At 43.9% G+C, this 24163-nt stretch overlaps 1 protein-coding gene across 4 annotated transcripts in view; it reads left to right on the top strand.

Annotated features, from left to right (window-relative positions):
- The window catches only part of ALPK3 (alpha kinase 3), a 103055-nt gene that overhangs the window by 45527 nt on the left and 33365 nt on the right, over positions 1-24163 (top strand). For all 4 annotated transcript variants that reach the window (XM_033920652.1, XM_033920650.1, XM_033920651.1 and 1 more), the window contains one exon: positions 12114-13734. In XM_033920652.1, the coding sequence (XP_033776543.1) occupies positions 12114-13734 (1621 nt within the window). The remainder of the gene's footprint in view (positions 1-12113; positions 13735-24163) is intronic.

Raw genomic sequence — 24163 nt, 5'->3', positions numbered from 1 at the left:
TAAAGTTAGGGGTCAGGAAAGTCGGGGTCCCCAGTGGGTAAGGGACGATACTGGGAGAGGGTCAATGCAGCAGTGGAACGTTTGACAGCAGAGTCCATAGTTCAGTGGAGCAGCTTTATGGCTATGGGGACCACACAGGGCAGGCAGCAAAGGAGCAGAGAAGACAGGGCAGCAACCAGCAAGATGATATTCAGTGCTGAACCAGAGGGCAACCAGGAGCTGAAGGTACCAGAGATCCAGTCTGCAGTAAGATCAAGCCAGGTCTGCTCAGGAACATGAGCCAGTTTGGTGATACGATCCACATCGTTTTCAATCACTTTACTCAAGTTCAAGGCAGCAGTTGGAGAAGTTGAATTTATCACAGGCACAGCAGCTAGTAAATAGTCCAAAGCTAGACGATTCTGATAAATAGCAGTGCGCATTTTAGCATTCGCTCTGCCAATGGTACTCAAAGCTCGGGAGGTCTCATTGGTTATCAGTTCAAGTACAGCTTATAGACAAATAATGCAGTTCAGCAAATAGATTGGGGTCCGATAGCCCCAGGTGTCATCCTCGGTCCATGTGGCAGGTTCATAAGCAGCAATGATCCGTTCTGCAGGCCAGTCATCACCCCATTCACCTATTTTAAGGGAATTGGTGGAAGTAGACTGCTTTTGGCGACCTCTGGTGTTGAATACAGGGGCTCCCAGGTGTTCACCATCGGGAAGAAGCTGGGACGAATCATGCGAAGCACACGTACCAGTCTAGTTAGCAGGCAATCAAGAGTAGGCAGACAGATCACAGAGCCAGTATCAACTATCAGGAGCTGACCATCATTCATAGGAAGTTCCATTAAGCAGTGTCTGAAGGGCGCTGAAGACAGTGGGAAGCAACAATGGAGGTTCACAAGGCCCATCGTGAAGGTCGTGGACCTGACGTAAAAGTGAGGGTTTGTGAAGTCAGGTTTAACATGTCCAGCTGCTTTGCCTCCCATAGCCACTGTTCTCCCATACCAGTCCCTCCTCATACAAAATAATTGCTAACATTAAGAGTCTGACCTATAGTTTCAGCAAACTATATAAACAGATTTCTAGTGATTACAGGATATTAGTATCTACTTTCATAAAACTGGGGAAACACCAAAGAGTGATGGACAGGAGCACATGAGCGGGATACAATTCAGACATATACATCAGTACCTGAGTCTCACCTTTTACCATCAATATACAATGCCATGCAGTCTCTGGCCTTCTGGACTTGGACATTGGCATTCCAGTTATATGGGTCAGTGATAGTGAAAACCATGGGATTACAGTAGCCTGTAGTACACAAGGGGCCGGAGCTAGGACCTATAGTAAGGGAGGCAGACGGGGTATTCTTTCTCATAAAGGACAGGCTCCACCATTAGTGAAGGTTTCCTCATAGGGGCAGTTCTTAAAGGCATCAGGTTATACAGACCTATATACTTAGCACATTTGTTATAATAACGCTGTCAATCTAGGGAGCCACACAAAACTGAATTAGGGGTAGTACCATGACCTTGAGAAACATCAAATAGCACACATGTATCACAATACAAAGACACCGGGCGAGTGGGGTCTACAATAAGAGTCTAGTTGATAAGTGGACCCTCAACATCATCAATGCAGATTTCCGCCCACTTTTAAACTTCATCACCAGTAGGTTGAAAACAGAAAATACCCTCAAATGTTTGACATTTTCTGTACTTAACTCCTTCATGCAAACAAACATCAGGCAAAGGGACTGCACTTGTTAAGTACAAAATACAGAAGAAAGAAACATAAGTGAGGGCAACACAAATATCATATCTATATATACTAACATAGGAAGCTCATTTTTCTTTCAGGCACAACTTAGAAAACTTCAAACAGTTATACTCAAGACACTTGCTAAAGGCAGTGTGAACCACAGGCAGTCAATTAAACTCAAACACTTATAAAGAATTATATTCAGAACACCTGCTAAGTACAGTGGTAAATATTCAGAACTTTTGAGGTCTTAGAAAGCTTCAGCTGAAGATCCGTGTTGTAGTGGAACCAAGTTTCATGTCCGGACACCTTGACAACTGTAAGAGAAGAAATTATTACAGTAAAAGGACCTATCCACCTAAGTTTCAGGGGGTCTGACTTCCAAGTTTTAGCCATACTGTATTTACAGGGACATACCCATGGACTTGTGTAGCTATCGATAGTGGGGCCCTTTCCAGGACCCATTTGTGGAGCTCTTACAGGGCTTTAGCTAAAGACTGGAGGATATCTGATCCCAGAGTAGCAAAGGAACCAGGATCTGGGTTCACAATGGGTGGTGGCCGGCCGGACATGAGCTCAAATGGGGCTTAGATGGGATGCATCTAATCTGAAAAAGAACAGAAAGCAGCAGGACAGGCCAGGACAGATTAGTTTCTTCAATTCATTTTGTGAGAAGGGTCTTAAGAGTTCTGTTTATTCTTTCGACCTGACCAGAGCTCTCAGGATGATAAGCAGCATATAATTTCTATTCAATTTGGAGGGCCTGAGCAATTTGTTGGACAACATCGGCAATGAAAGCAGGGCCATTGTCACTGCCTATAAAAACAAGGAGATCAAGGCACGGAATTATTCAGGAGGTGTTTGGTTACGTCTCTGGCGCGTTCAGTGCAAGTAAGGAAGGCTTTGACCCATCTAGTCAGGGTGTCTGTGAAGACTAGGAAGTGACTGAGGGAACGGGAAATGGGCATGTGGGTAAAATCTACAGACAGAACCTGCATTGGATATGTTCCAATAGGTTGGTATCCAAGAGGTGGCAGTCATCTGATTGGGAATTTTATTCTAGAACCAACAACACACTGTCGGACCATATTCCGGACTAGCTGATCAAAGTGATTGATAAAGAAATGTCTCTTGAGAGTCAATTTTAATAGCGGGTTCTCCAGAGTGTGCCAGATCATGGCATCTTTTGACAATCGTGAGGGCCAGGTGTTGAGGAATAACTATGAGGGTGTTGTGCTTGCGTTTGAAGTATCAGTGTGTGGGTCTGAATTGGCACTTGAATTGGCGCATTTTGTATCCACCCCCCTTTCAGGACAGACTGGCCCAAAATAATGCATGCCCAAGTCTGTTCCTGAGAAGCGTACTGGGGTGTAAGGGAATCCAGAAAAGGAATGATTGTATACAGAGGAGCCGAAAGAGGGGGCAGAGACTGGCAGCTCGGGCTGTGCGGTCGGCAAGGGCATTGCCACGAGAGACAAGGTCCATCACGCGTCTGTAAGCATGGCAGAGCATAACAGAAATACATGAGGGTAGTTGTACGGCCTCAAGAAGGTCAAGAATGAGGGGAGCATGATGGATCAGGCGGCCGGAGGCTATAATGAAACCTCGATGTTTCCAGATGGCCCTATGGGAATGCAAGTTAAGGAAAGCATATTTGGAGTCAGTATATATATATTGCAAGACTGAGAGGCAGAGTGGCGCAGGGCAAAAGTGAGGGCATAAAGCTCAGCTTCTTGGGCAGAAGGGCCAGAAGGCAGGGGCCTGAGTCAGAAGTTTTTGGAGGCAGCGAAAAGACCGCTCCTGAAGTTGGGTCCAGACAAAAGGGGCTGAGTCAGCGCCTTTGGTGGAATCATACAGAGGACGAGCAATAGTAGAGAAATCAGGGATCCAGATGAGACAGTATCCTGCAATACTGAGAAAGGTGCTCAGAGCCTTGCAGTTATCAGGGACAGGGAGACTACAGACAGCCTGGACACGGGTGTAGGAAGGGACCTGGATTTGAAAGCCAAGGTAGGTGACACAAGGAAGGCATACTTGAAATCAATGTAAATATGGCCACAGGAAAATTTAAAAGGCAGACCCACTATCTGAAAGACTCAGATAAATAATAATAATAACAGTTTATATACCGCAATACCGTGAAGAGCTATGTGGTTTACAAAAGATTAGAGAAGGTACAAAATAATTGAACTTAAGATGTGTACTAACACATAAGAATTGTTCTCAATCCCTATTCTATATCAGGTTCCTACCCCAAAGAGCTGACTTATAAAATTAAGCTAAATGCAGTTCTGGATCCACCCACTAAGCAGGGTAGTCTGACACAAGCGCTCTCTAAAGCAGCAGTCCCTTCACTATCAGCTGACTGGCAAAAATATTTACTTCAATACAAAAGCATTCCTAAAAATTACATTCTTACCTAAACTTACATTTTTTATATACAGAAATACAAAACAAAGATTGGAATATACAGTAAAACTTTGGATTGCAAATAACTTGGTTTGCAAGTGTTCTATAAGACAAGCAATGATTAAATTTTAACTTGCTATACCTTGCAATACACGTACATACAGTATAGAAGCATCACATTTTCACAACTGAGCCAATGGTTCCTCTCTATATGTCGCTGCAGGAATGCAGTGACTGTTCCAAACGAGCAAGGGCTTGCAATACAAGTATGTATATTTTTGTACACTAGTGCCCTGGAATACAAGCATACTTTTGGAACAAATTATGTCCCAAACCAAAGTTTTACTGTACTCACAAGTTTAAACATTGTTCATTTTTATTTTTTTTTTTTTGTTACAATCAACATGGGTCTCAGTAGAGACTTACTCCCCCTTCCTACAGAATTTCACAAAGGAGAGAGAGTTGCTTAAAGATCAAAGAGATCAAATTACAGATGTAGTCCTTTTCAGAACTTTTAAATTTAGACAAATAACTACTAAATTTGGACAAAGAACTTCTTTTTAGCATGGAATATAAGTTCCAGAAATCATATTTTTCGTTTATATGCATTTCTGAATATGCATATACATTTTATAACATAGCCAAAAACTTCAAATGCAAAACCACTTATCTGTTTCAGGAGAAACCACATTTGAAGTGCTAAACATTTCATGGCCCTTATCAGCACAAAAGGAAAAGTACTCTCCTCTCATGCTGTGAACAACTGACAGTTTAAACTTCACTAATACATTTGGACAGACAGAACTCATAAAAAAACCCGGGATACTGCAGGACTTGGGAATCAGATGAAGGGAAGAATTTGGCAAGGTCTGAAGCAAGGACGGTGAAGGGTTTTCCAATAGGAATGCAAAATAGGCTGACTGGAAGAGGAACCGACAGCAAACGAATGCATAAAAACTTAACGGGTTATGTCCTCTTCCAGGGAGCCAGAGGGGGCCAGCCCACACCAAATATCGGCCATTCTAACTGGCACAGACAAATAAGGGTTGATTTGTTAAGTATAATCAAAGACAAATTCCTTTTTTAAAATTAGCTAACATATCAAGGGATCCCCACAGGTAGACAGACATCCCCCCATTGTGCAATGGAGGACAAAAACACTTCCCTGAATTCCTGGCCCCGCCCATCTCTGGACTAGGGAAACGCAGTACTAACAGGTCCACACTCGCTTCGTCCTCAAGGACGTCTCAGACACTCTCAAACACACAAAACACAACAGATTTCAGTTCAGTTACTCAACCAGAAAATAACAGTTCCTAGAATCCCTTTCCCACAACTTTTCAGCGACAGATCACGTGGCTTACTAGGCAGGAGACGAGAGACAGGATAGGGATGATCAATCCCCACTTACCAGATAGTGGCCACTCCAGGTACAGATACAGATACAGATACAGATTCTTGTACTTTAAACTGAGACTAGATAAGTCAGTTGAAGCGGTCCAACGTCCTGAGGTCTGCCAACCCCCCAAAAGGAAGGCAGCCGGCTAAGCAGACATATCAGCCGTAGGACCAGAAACAAGTGACCAATCGAGTACCAGTGGTCAAGAGACCTTCAAGTCCCTGTTCGGAAGCCAAATGAAAGGTCACTTGGACACACAAAGTCAGAGGCGTGAAGAAGTACAAGTTTTATTCACAGCATGCATGCTGGACCCCTGAGCTCCAAGCTGGCTCAGAAGTGCCGAAACCAGGAAGTTACAGAGATATTTATTCATTTTTCTGGCTATACAACTGAATTCTAGAAAAAGCTTTTCACGTGTTACTTTTCTTAACACTCATTGGTTCTAAGCTCACACTAGCAGGTCACTAGCAGGACACTTATCTAACTCTAACAGTTAAATGTACAGAAGGGCAGGGTACATCATGGCTCAAACTCTTATCTATTCAGCTTACAATGTGGTAAGGTAGGGACATACATTTTAGGCAGATGCAGTCAATAGATTATACACTGTTTTCAGCTATGTAGGCCAGAGCAATATTTTAAACAACAGTTAACTATTTCATGACCCTACAATTCTAACCTTGCAAAAACATTGATTTTTTGTGTGCATTCCTTACTTCTTTTTTCTGTTTTTGTATTTTATTTCATCTGTTTACCCCCCCCCAAACACACATATTTTCCCACTTTGAATTTTTGGGCCTTCGAATCATTCTGAGCCTGTTTACAGATTGGAGCGTTAAAGTTTTTTCAGGTTCCAACTCACTCAACTTCTATGGGCCATTGAGTCCTTCGATTGAGCATTGGTGGTCTTTCCCTCCATGTCAAAAGCCTTCCAGTAGCTTTAAGCGGTACACTTGGTGCAACAGGACTGTTTCAGTCACTGATCCATAAAGCTGGTGCCTTCAGTGTCTTATTCCTGAGCACTGGGTAGACTCATGTCTGAATTGCTCCCAGCTTCAGAAAAAAAATCACTGAAGGCAAGACAGCTCCAGATCGAAAAACTATTTGGAGCGGGAACATTGAGGGTGTTGGCCGCAGGGTTGTGTGTATGTTTGTGTGTGTGTGTAGGGGGGAGTGTAGCAGAGAGGAATGGTTGGCCTCCCTGAATCCACTCCAGACCCCCCCCCCAAAAAAAAAAAAAAAAAGAGATGGGGGCTAGGCCCTTAGCTAGCATTTTTTCTCAGGTAAGTGCAAATCATTGCTATTCAGATAATTTGAAAGCCTCTCTTTGCTCTACAATACCTCATCCCATTAGTATATGGGTTTTCAGCCTGAAACTATTGGTATAATGGCTGAAAATCAATATGTTTATTGGTCAGTGGTGAATGTACAACTTGCTTTGAATATCGGGTCCTTTTCATTTTTACCGTAGTCACAAAATCAGAGAAAATCTTTAATAAATAAGCCCCTTAAGTATTTTTTGTGTTGGTGGGATATAAAAACGGGGAGGGGGGAATCCCCAGGCTTTTCAGAAAGAAGGTTCTGCCACCAGATCCCAGTCCTGGTTCCATTTTAGTTAGAAATACACAGGAAGCAGGGGGAGACCGCCAGGTCACAATGAAAATTACAGAAGCTGAGCCCTTTGGTGTTAACAGCAGGGGAGACATTTCCTGTTTCTTTTATTGGGATTTGTGCCAGCTTGCCAACTGTAGATACTAAAGAGGGAACTGCAAAGAAGAGCTAGGATTAGGGAGGAAGAAGAATGGTATTAACCAGATATAAGTGGAACAAGGGTGGCCATGGTAACCCTTTGTACATGAAGCTTCCTTAATTAGTGATGCAGATGACTAACTTAGCAAGGGTGCACTGTGGGACAGAAATGAAAACCAAAGTAAATGACAGCAGATAAAGACCTGAATGGTCCATTCAGTCTGCCCAACAGTCACATTCGTTATCAATTCATGATAAATCCAACAATGAATGTGAAATAATGTACTTGATCCTGGTCTTTCTTTGGCATTTCCGGCACATAGACCCTAGAAATCCACCCAACACCACCCTTATGTTCCAACTACTGGAGTTGCTATCAAAACCTACTCCAGCCTATTTAAATCCGTAAGGTCATTTATGGGCACAGACCTTAAAAGTCTGCCTAGCACTGTCCATACCTTCCAGCTACTGTAGTTGCCGTTGAAACCTTTTTCAACCCATCCTAAACCAGATTACCAATTAAGAGACACAGATTATACAATATGAAACCAAAGTAGTTTGGTTTTAGTGATATTTAATTTGAGTTTGTTTATGTTAACCCAATTGGAGATTTTGTTTATTCCTTCTGATATTTTTTTCAAGACATTTGGGGATGCTAGATTCAACTGTATGAGTAGGAAGATGTTGTCTGCATAGGTGAGCAGTTGTTCTCAATTTGTAAACTTGATATCACCAAGTGAGCTCATAAATATATTGAATAGGATGTGGGAAAAATGGGAAGCCTTGAGGGACAAACAAACCACAGTGGAGATGTTCAATAATGTTGGTGTGCGATTTTATTTCACAATTTAAAAAAATCTGTGTGGTGGCTCGACACACATGTGTTTCGGCCAATTTGGCCTGCATCAGGAGCCTTATTGTTAATACAATAACTCTCGTGTGATGTAGCCTATTAGTTGACAGAAACTCAGCAGAGTACAATGAATAATTTTTGAAAATCCTTATGGACGTCTGCACACATGATAAGCATCATTATTGAACATCTCCACTGAAGAGCGACAAAAATGGTTAAGGGACTGGAGGAGTTGCCGTACAATGAGAGGCTAAAGAAACTGGGCCTCTTCTCCCTTGAAAAGAGGAGACTGAGAGGGGACATGATTGTAACATTCAAGATATTGAAGGGAATTGACTTAATAGAGAAAGAGAGATTGTTCATCCTCTCTAAGGTGAAGAGAACGAGAGGGCACATGTTAAAGTTAAAAGGGAATAGATTCTGTACAAACGTAAGGCAGTTCTTCTTCACCCAGAGAGTGGTAGAAATCTGGAACGCTCTTCCAGAGGCTGTTATAGGGGAAAGCACCCTTCAGGGATTCAAGAAAAGGTTGGATAAGTTCCTGCTGGAACAGAACATACGCAGGTAAGGCTAGACTCAAATAGGTCCACCGCGTGAGCGGACTGATGGACACGATGGACCACTGGTCTGACCCAGTAGCGGCAAATCTTATGTTATTATGTTCAAATTTGATTGAATTGTGGAGGTTTTTCTCCTGGTTTTTCCAAGCCTTGAGGGTCACCATAGAAAGAATCCCAGCATGTGTTATATGTAGATACTTGTAATTACAGTAGCCATAGACCTGGTATGGGCATCTAAAGGTGGCAGGGACATGCATAGCTATAGTAATCTGTACACTGCAGGTGCATATGGAAACCCCACCCATTTCTTCCCTTACTCCACCCATGTGAATGCCCCCTTGCAGTAATACACCATTCCATTTGTCCATGCCCTTAGGAATTAGTGCATACATGCTCCAGCCGCGAGCAGCGCCCCCTCCCTGCTGTTCGAACCGGCCTCGGCTCTCCTTCTGAAGTCACTTCCTGGCCCAGGGTGCCTCCTTCTCTTGCTTCGCCATCGCAGACAAGACATCCTCATCTCTGGATTTTGGGCATTCATAATTTGGATGTTTCAGCTTGTAAAATGGCTGTCCATTTTTTGACATTCTGACTTGGATGCGCTTTCAAAAACACCCCTCCGTGAATCAAGCCACTGCACTAATTCCTCTTTTAAGGGTTTTATACACTTAAAAAAGGGGGGCAATTCTATAGGTGTGTGGTAGAAATTGATTCTATAAGGAAACTTAGGCATCTAGATTCAGTTATAGAATGCAAGTGTAGTCTGGTATCCATTTGCGTGGCATCTAGAAACCCACACTTACACCATAGACGGCAGAAATGTGCATGCCTAAGTATAGCAGCGACACATGTAACATACCGTATTCAAGTTATATGCCTAAGTGGGAGCTCTGCCTACATTCACTGTTCCTCTAAGCCAGTGTATCGCAAACTGTGTGCCCCAGCAGATTCCAGGTGTGCTGCGAGATGCCGGCGAGAAGAAGAGGCACCGGCACAAGCTGACTGCTTAGAGGACGTGCCACTTGTGGTGAGAGGTACGTCCTATAGTCAGTCAGCTGGCGCCTGTGCCTCTCCTCTCCTTCTGCAGCCCCCCCAAGGTGGTAATAGGAGGCGCAAGGCCGTGGCTGTAGGACATCCATGCATGCGTGGACGTCAATGTGATAATGTCATGCATGCGCATGATGTCATCACGTTGACATCTGTGCATTTCCAGGTGACTTTCAGCCGTGGACGCGAGATTAGTGTGATGCACCTTGAAAAGTTTGTGACACGCTGCTCTAAGCCACAGTTCTTCAACCGCCGGTCCGCGGACCGGTGCCGGTCCGCAGAAAATTCCTACCGGTCCGCACAGGACCGGCGAGATCAACATCTTTAATTTCCTGCCGGTCCACACAGGACCAGCAAGATCGAGGAGCTGTAGTTCGTGCAGGGCCGGAGAGATAATGGGGAGCCTCCGACAGCGTGCTTTCTCCCCTCCCAGCGGCTCTCCTTACTTACAAGCGCAGCAATTCAGGAAGGAAGCCTTGGAGCTTTTGCTGAGTCGGGCCGCCTCTGATGATGCAACTTCCGCTTTCCTCAGAGGCGGTGCGACCCAACAAAGGACCCGAGGCTGCCTTACTGAATTGCAGCGCTGGCAAGTAAGAAGAGTTGCAGGGAGGGGAGAAAGTCACTGTTAGAGGCTGGGAAGCTGCTGGGCATGATGAAAAAAAAGGGACAGCTGCTACTGGACCTGGAGAGGGAGAAGGATAGATCATGCTGGGAGGGGAAGAGAAGAGGAGGGAAGGAGTCTGGGAAGCTGCTGGACAAGGGGAAAAAGGGACAGCTGCTACTGGACCTGGAGAGGGAGAAGGAGAGATTCTGGTGGGAGGGGAGGAGGGAAAGGAAAGGGAAGATAGTTACTTCTGGACAGGGGGAGGAGGGAAGGGAGAAGAAAAAAGGAAGGAAACAGCTGGCAGGGAGATTAGAGGAGGGGAAGGGGAGAGACAGGAATGAGATGGGAAGGGGGTCAGCAGAGAAATTGAGAGGGACAAAGATGCTAGATCTGGTGTAGGAGAGATAAAAATGAAGAGAGCAGTGAAGCTGGAATGAATCATGTAAAAAGGAGAGATGGGGCATAGGCTGGATGGAAAGGGGAGAGGGGCATAGAAAGAAGACAAATAACCATATGGAAGGGGGAGAGGTCAGACAGTAGATGGAAGGGGCAGATGCTGGATTGAAGAGACAAAGAGGGCAGATGCTGGAAGGAAGAGAGTGAAAAGAAGATGAAAGCAGAAACCAGAGACAACAAAAAGGTAGAAACAAATAATTTTATTTCTATTTTGTGATTAGAATATATCAGATTTGAAATATATATCCTGCTAGAGCTGGTGTTAGACATAACTGGGGACTGCAAAGTGCAGGCAGTGGCTTAGGGCTCTTTCTGACCAGGGGGGCAGTTGCCCTAGTTGCACTCCCCTAACCCTATTCCTGCTATGTGTGACTGCGGTATTCTGTTAGCATGATACTTCTGTGTAGCATTCTGTAATAATTTGGCTTATTCAGTTTTCTTGATAGTAGAGGGTATATATGTGAAGGGGAGGGGAGACAGGGGTTTTGTTGATCCTTGCTCTGTATTATTTGTATTTATAAAATGACAATTGTACAGAATATTGTTTCTTTTTATACTTTAATAAAATACATTCAGTATAAAATCATAACTGAGGCTTGTGCGGATGGGATCAGATGGTTTGCGAGGACCGAGCTCGCGGAGACGGGGCGGAAATGTTTTTTTTAAATTTTCAGTCCACAAAATAATTTTTTTTTTTTTTTGCCGGTCCATAGGTGTAAAAAGGTTGAAGAACACTGCTCTAAGCTATGCGGGAGGCCTCTGCCTGCCAGTGGGAGGTGCTGCTTCACTATCACATTTTCAATAGTGAGGGACAGGCAAGCTCTGCAGGACTCCAGGGAAGCTGCCTGTCCCTAGCAATCAAAAACACAATATTGAAGTACCGCCCCCCACTGGCAGCAATGCAGTTGGAGGACTCCCACTCAGTTTACAATATGTCCTGTGCATATTCCCTCCTGTGTACATTTCCCCTTGCAAATATGTGCTATGTAAGTTAAGGGGGTATTTGCAGAATAGCACTTAGGCAGAAATTTTGCATTTACGTATATATGTGTGCTAAAATACGCATGAATAAAAGTAGTGGTATAAGAGATAATTGAACTTTAGCCATATTGCACATACGTACTATTATTATAAACATTTACTTGTATAACACACATGTAAATGTAGGTGCCTAGGTTGTAGAACTGCCATTTTAGTGTTCTTGAATAAAGTTAGTTGTGGCTGATTATCTAGTTTATACAACTGTATGTGTGAATAGTGAGTAGAAATGTTTTGTTGTTGTTTGCATCAGGTGCAGTGAAGAAGATGCGGCCATTTACCAGGCATCTGCCAGTAACAATAAAGGCATCGTGTCTTGCTCTGGGGTTTTGGAAGTAGGAGCCATGACCGAGTTTAAAATACATCAGAGGTGGTTTGCTAAGCTAAAACGAAAAGCTGAAGCAAAAATGAGGGAGCTAGAGCAAAGCCGTAAGAGGGGAAAAGAAAATATGGAAGATAGAGACATGCTGAGGAGGCTGAGCCCTGAAAGGTTCCAGAGAAAGAGAAGGTTCTCGGCTGAATCCATCATAGGACTGCCCACTCCTTTAGTGGAAAAGGAAGATGTCGTCAAGATGCATATTCCAGATCCTACATCAAGATTGCATGAAGACATTCCTGATTCAATGGAACAGCAGACAAATGAAGATGATCTCTCAAATGGAGAAGAGGTTACCACTAATGGGTATGCCTCACAAGACAATCTAGAAGAGAATGGGCAAGACTTCATTGGCCATGTCAACGACAGTGTTGAGAAAATAACTAAACGATCTACGGCGAAAGATTTCTGGGCAAAAAAGATAAAGAAAGAGGAAGAGCATATTGCTGCACGAGTGGGTGGTGTCAAAAAGAGCACTGGCCTCAATCCTGCTCTAAATCGACCTCGGTTTGCCCCTGGACCCGCTAAAGGCAAAGTACAGGAGGCTATGGAAGTTGGCAAGTCACCAACAATAGAAGCAAATCAAAAAAATGTGGCTTCTTCAGTGCCACCCAAAAATCCAAAATTTATATCCTCCAAACAGCCACCCGTGGGAAGCGGCAAAAAATCAAGAGAGGCTGAAACTTCCAAAGGGAAAGAATCCAAAGATACAAAGCAGATAGGTTCTGTGCCATCACAGGAAAAAGTTAATGTTTCTCTCCGAGCCATGTATTTTGAGAATGCAGTATCAGCCAGAGAAAAGCCCCTAGGACCAGGTGAAGCCGATGTGAGAAATAAGCAGAAATCTAAGAGATGGGATATTACACAACAGGAAGATCCACCAGAAACCATTAAAGCTCCATTACTCAAAAGTGCTCATGAACCCCCTAAGCCAATTCCTCGAAGAAGTAAAACACAGAGAGGGGTGAAACCAGAAGTGAAGGAGTCAAAGAGTGCCGTCATAACGACAACAGATTCCACACCTGCGCCTGTGGATTCCAAAACCAAACTAGAGAGTCAAGGCCAGGTGACTATTCCAAGGGCTGAACTTCTGCATTCCCTTCCAGCTCCCGAGACACCTCCACCTTCTAGGATTTCCTCCTTGTCTAGTACTGTACTTCCACATTCCCCTCCAGCAGAAACAGTACTAGTGTGCAAAGCGCTTTCGCCTTCCAACATCTCCGCCTTACCGAGCACTAAGACTCTGCATTCACCTCAGGCAGAGGTAGCACCAATCCTAGAGATGCCTTTACCTTTAAACAATTCCTCAGAGTTGTCTGAGGAAACCATCAAGCAAACCGACTTGTTGGACTCAGTGCCACCATGTGATGGGCCTCCCTTCACTTCATCGAGCCCAGCGGCTACCCTGCAGGACTCACCACCACCAGCACCGGATGAAATAAAAAGTCCTCAGTCCAGGGTGTCTGAAGAACAGTTGGCGTGCCAAGTATTCAGTGAGGTAAGTTCTATGAATTGTTTTCTGGTTCATTGACCTCATATAAAGTTTTTCCGTAGCAGTTAAGTAGCAACACAGAGATACAGAGAAACCGGTAACTAATAATAGTTTTGGAATGCATGCATTCATATAGCAAGAGATGGAGATGGGGCCATCTGTTATGTCTTGCAGAGGGCAGCACAAGCTTTTGAACTGCATGTTTAGCCGTGGCGTAGGCGAATGTAAAATAACAACACCAAGGGTTTGCTGTTACCCTGCGAAGCCCAACATGAAGCAGCTGAGTGTCACATGTTGTTTAACATGATTGTAATGAAGAAACATTGCTTAGGGAAAAGTGCCATTAAATGTGGATGTCTTCACTGGAGTACATCTGGGGCACCTGCTGCTGCCCATCACACTTCGGCTGCCGGGAATCTGCCCAGTTTCACCTCTTTTTTCAGTGGTTTTGCAAATACGTGATTGCCTAGATTCACCCAGCATGAATCTCTTAGAATTGGTTGGCACATCTTAATATACTGTTTTGCACAACTTTTCTTGAAAGAAAACAAACAAACCATAACTTTCTTGGCAATTCTCTTGAAGATAATGAACATCTGTTGTAATGAACTTCCTGGTACTACTCTACTTTTCCTGTAGGCTTGTCTACTTCTAGCAGATGGAGCAAAAACATTTTAAAATGGAAAATATGTTTTGTTGCCGTGAGCGATTAACAGGCATAAGGCTAGATTTAAGATAACTGCTCCTAGGTAGGACGGGGAAGGTGATGAGAGGAGAATACATGTCTCAGGATCTTCCTTGGAGACTGAAAAGCAGAGGAAAGGGATCAAAATTTGGCACTCCAGGCACATACACCTCCAATGCTATCTCTGCCTGTATTCTGCTCTGGCAGAGCAGAAGATGTCACTGCAATGGGGGTGTCACTTTAGGTTCATAAGAATCCTTTGTAATCAGTGCATTTAACCAGAAATAAAGGTGCCAGTACTCAAAAGCCAGACCATGCTGAGTGGAGTAGTCACTGAAAGACCTGCCCCACAATAGCCAGGCACTCTACATCCAGCCACAGAATCTATGCAAAGGCAATACTAGGAGTGCAAAACCTGAGCTCTTTCATTAATACTTAGGGACCATGATAAAGTGTTAGCACGCAGCACCCTAGAGTCCCCCCTCAACAAAAGCCCTGTAAGTAATTCACCTGCATTATGGGGTGATTCACTAATTTTTTTTTTATTCTTTCTAACCTAACAGAAGTTGGAAAGAATTATACAAAAGAAGTCAAGAAAATTTGCCATCTGTCTGTCTTTCGGGGGGCAAAATAACTCTGAAAATTTATCAATATAGGAGAAAAGGGCAAAATGAAACATATTTTCAAAAATGGACTGGCTCACTTGGGGGTTCTAAAGAAATAAGCCCCCCTCCTGAAAAAAAAAAAAAGATCCAATGAATTTCTATGGGAGAATAATTTTAAGTGGTCAGGGATTTCCTCATTTACAAACTGACTTACGATGTTCTCTACACTCCCAAACCCCCAAACTGCTCCCATATCCCAAAACATCCCTGCAACAATCTAACTATTCCCCCCCCAACTGTCCTACCAGCCTACAAACTGCCTCACCCCAAAATGTACTCCATGAAACTGTCTAGCCGAAAACAAGAAAATTGACCAAATGATCTTCACAGACAAATCCAAGAAGAAACAAAAAACAATGTGGAGAAATGATGTTCCTGAGATGGACTTTATTAATATTAAAATATTAAAACTTGGCAAACCACATAAAAACCTCTAGGACGTAGTCCGCTGAAAAGCTTTGGACCCTGGACCCAACATGGTCTGTGTTTCGACAGAATGTCTTCTTCAGGAGTCCCTATGAAGTCCTATGGTAAAGATACGTGGATAAAAATGCCAGTCTGAACTAAACTGATCTGTAAAAGCTGTATGCAGGACATGGGCTCAAAAATCCGAGTGAAACCGTTCCATCCCTGCAAGTCTACCCTCTACAACTGCTCCACCACCCTGCCAAATGTCTTACTCCCACAACTACTCTACCCCATTGCAAATTGCCCTGTCCTCCAAAACTATATCCCAAAGACTGCCCTACCATTGCATGAATTGCTTTTGAACCCCATAAACCACACCCTGGTATTGTCCCATTACCCTTAAAACTGCCCCATCCCCATAATCTATCTTCCTTGCAATGGTTCCACCACTCCACAAACTGCTCAACTCCAAAAACAGTGCCCCCCCCCCCCAATTGTCTCACCATCCCACACATTGTCCCACTTCTTAAAACTATGGCTACATAACTGTTCACCACCTTACAAATTCTACTCATAGATACACCCAGGACTTTAAATAAGCCACCTGCAGAGCTAGATTAAAGCAGTGGCAAATTATGTACATACCGGTACTTTGTATTCACATGATTGGGGGCAGAGTCTATGAGATGTTCCTTATAAACTGTGGCTTCCCTGGTTCTCAGCCTGTGACACCAATCATTAGGCTTTGCCTTTTCAAGACGTTATACACAGTAATGAGTATTGTGTTCATATTTCCTTGCTCCATGTAGCTGTAAATAGGATAATGTCATAGAAGCACATCGACAGGACCCAGCTGAAAATAAGGTGTTGGTCTTAATAAACAAAGTGAAAAATATGAGTGGGTCAAAAAGTGATTGTTACTAGAATTGAGAGTCAAACTAAGATAGTAAACTAAATGATGACATGACAGATAAAAACTACTACAGTCCATCCACTCTAGAGAGCTGCATGGGTATGGGGCCAACAGATATCCCGTGGAACCCATGGGGATCCTGGGGGTTTCCCTGTTGGGTCTGTGGGGATCCCGCGGGGATGGAGGCACCTCGAGGGGCTCCCAAGAGCGTTACCGTGCTAGCACCTCCTTTTTCCTGCCCTCCAGCTATATTCCTCGCTCCTCCACACAGTTGTGTGCTCCACTCCCTGCATGCCCCCTGCAACTGATCTGGAAGTCTTCCCTCCAATGTCAGATGACATCAGAGGGAAGGCTTCTGGGACAGCCACATGCAGCCTGCAGGAACTGCCGCCCACGACCCTGCGAAGAAGCGAGTAAGGCAGGAAGAAGGCGACCCAACTGGAGGCTCTGTCTGGTACACACTCGCGATAGTGGAGCACAAGTACTTGGGTCACAGAAGGGAGTGAGTGTGTTGGGACAAGGAAGGGAGAGAGAGGAGGCATGAACTTGGGACAAAGGAAGGAGTGTGTTGGGACAGGTAGGGGCGTGAACTTCGGTCAAAGGCTAGAAGGAAGGAGAGAGGGAGGGGGCATGAACTTGGGACACTGAAGAGAGGGAGCATGTTTGAACACAGAAGGGAGAGAGGAAGGGGGGCACAAACTTAGAACGTTGTATGGAGGGAGGGAATAGAAAGGGCACATGGGGAAAAGAAGAAAAAGGAGAATTGTTGGGCATAGGGAGGGAGAGGAGTGAGGTAGAGATGCATGGGAAAGAGAAAGATGAGAGGGAGAAATGCTGGATATGGTGGTGGAGAGGGAACACAGGGACAGAATGAAAGGGATACAAAAGGGAGGAATGTTGGAAATGGTGGTGGACGGAATGGAGGGAGAGATGTGGCATGTGGATGGTGGGCAGGGATGAAAGATGCTGTATGTGGTCCAGGGGATGAGCGAGGGAGAAATGTTGGATGTGATAGTAGATGGAGTGGGAGAGATGCACCCTGGATCCCTCTCTCTCTTTCTCCACCCCCTTTGCAGCAAGGGAGGGAATGAGAGGAAGAGATGTTGCACATGGGGGTGGAGGAGAGAGTAAGAAATGCTGTGCAGGAGAGGGAAGGGGAAAAAGAGGGAGAATGATCCAGGATAGAAGGGAGTGAGGATGTTGTACAATGGGAGGGAGGGAAGAGAGAAATGCTGGTCCTTGGTAGGAGGAACCAATGGACAGCAACCACTTGAAGAAGCATTTACAGAAGACAGGAAAGTAGAAAAAAAGAGAACTGGAACCAATTTTATGGAACAATAAATCTCCAGACAAGAAAGGTAAAAAAAGAGAAGAATTTATTGACTGAAATACAGTATGTTAGCTTTTGGGAAATGTATATAGCAAATGTCTTTGTATTGTGTTCAACAGAAAAGGAAATGCATTTCTGGTTTTATTTCTCCAGTGATGAAATACTTGCTGATCCTTGCTGTGGCTGGTGGGGATCCTCAAGCACTGTCTGCTGAGGACCTCCTCCAAAGGTGGCCAGAACTCCCCTCCACGAAGCATAGCAGTCGCTGACAGCATCCCTGAGCCACTGAGGTGTCAGCATCTGTGACTTGGGGACACTGCTTCTGCCTGCCAAGTTTGGTAAAAGGGACCCTTGATCACCTTCAGAGGAAGTCCTCAGCTGACATAGCTTGAGGGTCCTCATCAGCTGAAGTATTTATATTTTATATTTACATTTGAGGCTTGGGCAGAGACCTGTTTACAAAGTATGTATTCTTCCCAATTAATATTTCCAAATAAATACAGTTTCTTTGCTTATTTGCAAATGGGTCTCTACCAGAGCCTTTAATTCAGTCGCATAATTAAATGAAATAACTATTTCTTTATTTAATTTTCTATACAATTCTCCCCAGGGAGCTCAGAATAGTTTACATGAATTTGTTCAGGTTCTCAAGCATTTTTCCCTGGCTGTCCTGGTGGGCTCACAATCTATCTAATGTGCTTGGGGCAATGGGGGGAATTAAGTGACTTGCCCAGGGTTACAAGGAAGTTTGAACCCACAACCTCAGGGTGATGAGGCTGCACCACACATTCTCCTATATTTGAAGTTCATGGGGACGGGCGGGGAAGGAAGAGATTACTTGTGGGGATAGAGAAACATAGAAACATAGAGTATGACGGCAGAAAAGGGACGACGGCCCAACAAGCCTGCCCACTCAAGAACCCTCCCTCCTCCCTCCCTCCTTCGGGAATCCATCTTTTAAGCATTCCTCTGGAACTGGGCAGGGATGGGTTTGATTTCTGTCCCTGCGCAGCTCTCGAATCCACTCTTCCCCATAAAGTTGTAGGTCGTAATTGCTACTCTAAGCAAGTTACCCTCTCTTTTGTTTGGGGTTGTTACTGCTGCTTCATGCAGGATATTTTCCAGTACGCACTACTTCTTTAAGGCTGGGACTTATCAACATAAAGAGACAGTTCATGTGCCGTAACCTAATAAAATCCATAGGCGTTTTTAGCTGGTGTGGGAGCCTTTTTAGTCCAATATGACTCCACTGGCTGAATTGTTGATGCTGTCTTTCTCTATTATTCAGTTTCTTTTTTGATTAATGTTCCCCTTTTGGTCTGTTTGTTGTCTATTGGAATGAGGACTGGGATAGTGATGGGATTACACTTTGCATCATCATGTTGACGTCCATGTGCGTGCAGAGGACATCCAGACATGACCCCGAGCTCTGGGTTTTCCAAAACCCGGACAAACTACAGGGTTTTGGAAATCCCTCTGTGCACCTGGACAGTCCTTTAAAAAGAGGACATGTCCGTGTTTTCTTGGACATCTGGTAATGAAGGAGTGTGCCCTAAGTGCCACTGAATATTGATGGTCAGCCTGCTCAGTGTGATTTAAGCAGGCAGGATTCTCTCCTGCCCACTTATGTAAACCACATTGATTGTTGACAAACTCATAATCTTTTTTAATGTCTTTTCTGTTCTTGGGGTTTTTTTTCTTCTTTCTTTAGCTGAACATTTTCTGCAGAGCACACAAAGAATGCAAAGACAAGGCAAATGATGGGTTGTATCCATAGAGGTTTTGTCAGCAGGAAACCTGAAGTGATAATGCCGCTGTACAGATCCATGGTGAGACCTCATTTGGAGTATTATGTTCAATTCTGGAGACCATACTACCGGAAAGATGTGCGGCGAATTGAGTCGGTTCAGCGAATGGCCACCAGGATGGTCTCGGGGCTCAGGGATCTCACGTATGAAGAAAGGCTAAATAAATTGCAGCTGTACTCACTAGAGGAACGAAGAGAGAGGGGGACATGATTGAGACATTCAAATATGTTATGGGCCGTATCGAGGTGGAAGATGATATCTTCTGTCCTATAGGTCCTTTGACCACCAGAGGGCATCCGCTGAAAATCAGGGGAGGGAAATTTTGTGGTGATTCCAGGAAATACTTCTTCACAGAAAGGGTGGTCGATCATTGGAACAGTCTACCTCTGCAGGTGATTGAGGCCAGCAGCGTGTCAGATTTTAAGAGAAAATGGGATATTCACGTGGGATCTCTAAGGGAGTAAAGACAGGGGGGTGGGTCATTAGAGTGGGCAGACTTGATGGGCTATAGCCCTTTTCTGCCGTCATATTCTATGTTTCTATGTTTCTATAGCTAAATTTGCCAAGAAGTTAGTTGTAGTTTGTATTTTTGACAAAATTCATAGTACATCTGATCCTCCCAGCCTCATTCACAAAGGATTTCTGCCACAGTTACAAAGAGAATTTTCTAAAGTATGCTTCTTAAACTTTCATAGTGTACTTAACCAAAGCTGTTGGACCTGAGGGCAGGGACCTCTGGTTAAAGATTAGAGTGTTCTGTTTTATCAAGGAAACAAAATTTATTTCAAGGATCCTTAAGGTAAATCCTTTGCCTCTTTCATCCTCCCCCATTTACGAGAAAAAGATTTCTGGAATGTACACTTGTTGGAATTTTGCACAAGAGCAGAAAATTCAGTAATGAAAAAGAGGCGTCTAGAATAGTGTTTTTCCTCTTCATGACTTCCTTCTCTTTTAACATGTTCTCACTTGCAGGGAGATGCTCAAAATCTAATGCCAGAGAGAATGGCTAGTGCTTGCGTTAGTGAGCACAGAGGGCCTGATTCTATAAATGGCAGGAAAATGGTTAGGTATCTACAGAAATGACACCTACCGCATGTCTTTGAAAGTAAGGCGCCATTTAGAGAGTCACGCATAGCGGTTTCTAAATCAAGTTAGGCTCTGGTAGGCGGGAAATGATGCAGATTTTGAGCTTGAAGACAATAGAATAGAAGTTGCAAAGGATTTCAGTCTCCTGGGCTCTTTTGTAAACAAAGAAGCAATTAGCAGGGAAGAAATACTCTGAAGAATAGCACTGGGCCACTCTTCAATGAAGACGCTTGATAAAGTATTTCAAAGGCAAGGAAATAACACTCTGAACGAAGATCAGACTTGTCCATACACTCATTTTTTCAGTGATTAATTACGGATGTGAAAGCTGGACACTACGGAAACAAGACAGAAAGAAAGAAGACTGATTCATTTGAGCTTTGGTGCTGGAGAAGGATTTTAGGTATGCCATGGAATGCTAGAACTTACAAATGGATTCTGGAAGAGATCAAACTGGTTATGCCACTCAAAGCCCAAATGATGAAGAGAGAGATTATGTTCATAGACAACGGCGCGAAAGACAAAGGCGCGCCCAGACAATTGAGCGCAGTGCGGAGGTGCGCGCCGCTCAAACTTACTGTTTTTAGGGGCTCCGACGGGGGGTTTTGTTGGGGAACCCCCCCCACTTTACTTAATAGACATCACGCCGGCGTTATGGGGGGTTTGGGGGGTTGTAACCCTCCACATTTTACTGTAAACTTAACGTTTTCCCTAAAAACAGGGAAAAAGTGAAGTTTTCAGTAAAATGTGGGGGGTTACAACCCCCCAAACCCCCCACAACGCCACCACAACGCGGCGCGATGTCTACTAAGTAAAGTGGGGGGTTCCCCCCCACGCCCCCCCGTCGGAGCCCTAAAAACAGTAAGTTTGAGCGGCGCGCGCCTCCGCGCTGCGCTCAATTGTCTGGGCGCGCCTTTGTCCCGGCGCGCTTTTGACCTGACACCGAGATTACTGGAGAATGACATCGTGTTTGGGAAGATCGAAGGAACCGGGCGAAGAGGGAGACCTACAGTCAGAGGGCTGGACATGTTGAAAACAACCATGGACCTTACCTGACTAGCACAAAACGAATCTCTTTTTAGATCTGTAATTCATCAAGTCACTAGGGCTCGAGCATGAGTTCATGGCACCTAACTTTCTTTGCCTAAAATACTGGTGCCTAAGATAGGTGTTTACCAGTGCCTAACTCAATCCACACCCAAACTCTGCCCCTAACCATGTCTACTTTGCGGGCAGGCACCTAGGTGTAGATGCCTACATGGTGCCTATTGAGTTAGGCATCTACCCGAAAATTAATTACTTAAAATTGTTTTTTAAGTTCAATCAGTTTTATTAGTATTTTGTGATAAGAGATACAAACACAGACCTCATGGTCATAATATGATGTTACAAAATGAAGATACAGATGGTCTATGACATATCAACAAAAACAGTATGCAAAAATAATAATAAGATAACCCAACTAACAAGCTATCAGTCGTGTGTACAAGTCTAAGATAAATGCACAAGTATAATAGTACATAATAATGTAAGATGTGTCACTTAAGATTATAAGGTATAAGGTAGTTCTTGGCACTGTCCAATCAAGAACGCCAATGGAACCAATTAAAAAACTAAGTTGGGTGCCTGTGGACCTAGGCGCTTAACCGTAGGTGCTTTTTATAAAATCAGGGCCAGAATGCTCAGAGGGCTGTAGCGTGGAGACAATATGCGCGCCAAAGATTAGCACAAATAACATGCAAAAGTATTTAAACAGATGTTAACAAGGCCATTTCCTATTCCCGTCTGCGCTCAGAGGTCAGCACACAAAACAAAGACAACCTTACTGATGAAAACCTAATGCCCTAGAGCAGACATTAGGGTGTTTGAAAAGAGGATTTCCCATGATTCTCTCTTTAAAATCTGCCAGTTTTTATTTAATTTAGAAGCAGAAGGAAGCCCCTAAATGCTGGCAGTGAGGCAAATGTGTGCGAGTCAGAGCAAACCCGAAACTGAAAGTACACATTGGCACCTGTTTCCAGCTTAAATCTAAGCCTTCCAAGTAAAAAAAATTGGAAAACATATTTAAAGGTGAAGAAAACAGGCACCAATGTGTGCTTCAGATTTGCCCGATGCACGTGCGCAAGAGCTGAGCTAGTGTGTGTGCATATAATTTGCATTTTGCTGCACTTTTCCCATGTTATTTCCCAAAGCTGTTTTGTGTAGTGCCAGAGTTTTGAGCATTGGCCCATTGGATATCAATGTGATCCCTTGCTGATCCCCTTGTTCTGCCCCAAACGTCTTCCAGCTCTATTTTTACAAGAGTGGGTGCTGAATGTCAAGCAACAAACAAAAAAGAAAACCCACAGCAAGTATGTACAAGATGCCAAGTCTTTAATCAAAAATAAAACTCAAAACACAATACTTGAAACAATGAACAGTTTGTATCCAAATTATGGTCCGTGTTTTGAAATCACACTGCTTCCTCAGGGGTCCTAAAGAGTATTCAACCCACGTTGGGGCACCATAAGGATAACAACTGGCAAAAGAAACGATCTGGACGACTCGGTTTTCAGTCATCTAGATCAATGGTTCCCAACCCTGTCCTGGAGGACTACTAGGCCCATCGGGTTTTCGGGCTAGCCTTAAGGAATATGCATGGAGCAGTTTTGCATGCTGGTCACTTCCATTATATGCAAATCTCTCTCATGCATAATCATTAGGGCTAGCCTGAAAACCCAATGGGCCTGGTGGTCCTCCAGGACAGGGTTGGGTTGGGAACCGCTGGTCTAGATCGTTTCTGAAATCAAAGGAAGTAAAACCCGGATATCTCAATCCGTCCGCCTTTTTCTGGAGCCATATGGTAACAATAATAATAATAATAACAATTTATATACCACAGGACCGTGAAGTTCTATGCGGTTTACAAAGATTCAAAGATGGTACAAATTGATTGAACTGAACAGAGGTGAAAGCTAGTGATTAACAGCTCAAGGGATCAGTTATTGAGGAGAAAGAGTTGTACAGGTCAGCTGCCTAGATACTTCAGGAACAGGTATGTTTTTAGGCATTTACTAAATTCCCCATAAGTAGTAGGTGTAAGTAATTGTTCTAGATCTTTACCCCATAATGCTGCCTGATGTAAGAAAAGGTGTTGATGGTGTCTTTTGAGTTTACATCCTCTAACTGGAGGGGAAACGAAGTTCAAATGTGAGCTTCTCTTATGTGTGTTGGCTGAGAAGGAGAAAAGGTCAGTTACATATTTAGGGGCTAGACCAAATAGTACCTTAAAACAGAAACAGGCGAACATAAACCTTACACGTGCCTCCATCGGTAGCTAATGCAGCTGTCGGTAGTAAGGTGTCACATGATCAAACTTCTTCAGCCCAAAAATCAGTTTGACCGCTGCATTTTGCACTAGTTGTAATCGTCGCATATTATTTTGGGAAATTTCTAAATAGGCGATATTATAGTAATCAAGTTGACTCAGTATGAGGAATTGTACCAGGATTCTAAATGTTGACATATCAAAATATGCTCTAATGGATCGAAGCTTCCAGA

This window comes from Geotrypetes seraphini, chromosome 14 (genome assembly GCF_902459505.1).
Source record: "Geotrypetes seraphini chromosome 14, aGeoSer1.1, whole genome shotgun sequence".
Lineage (NCBI taxonomy): Eukaryota > Metazoa > Chordata > Amphibia > Gymnophiona > Dermophiidae > Geotrypetes > Geotrypetes seraphini.
The sequence above is the reverse complement of the archived record's forward strand: the minus strand, read 5'-3'. Positions and strand labels throughout refer to the sequence as shown.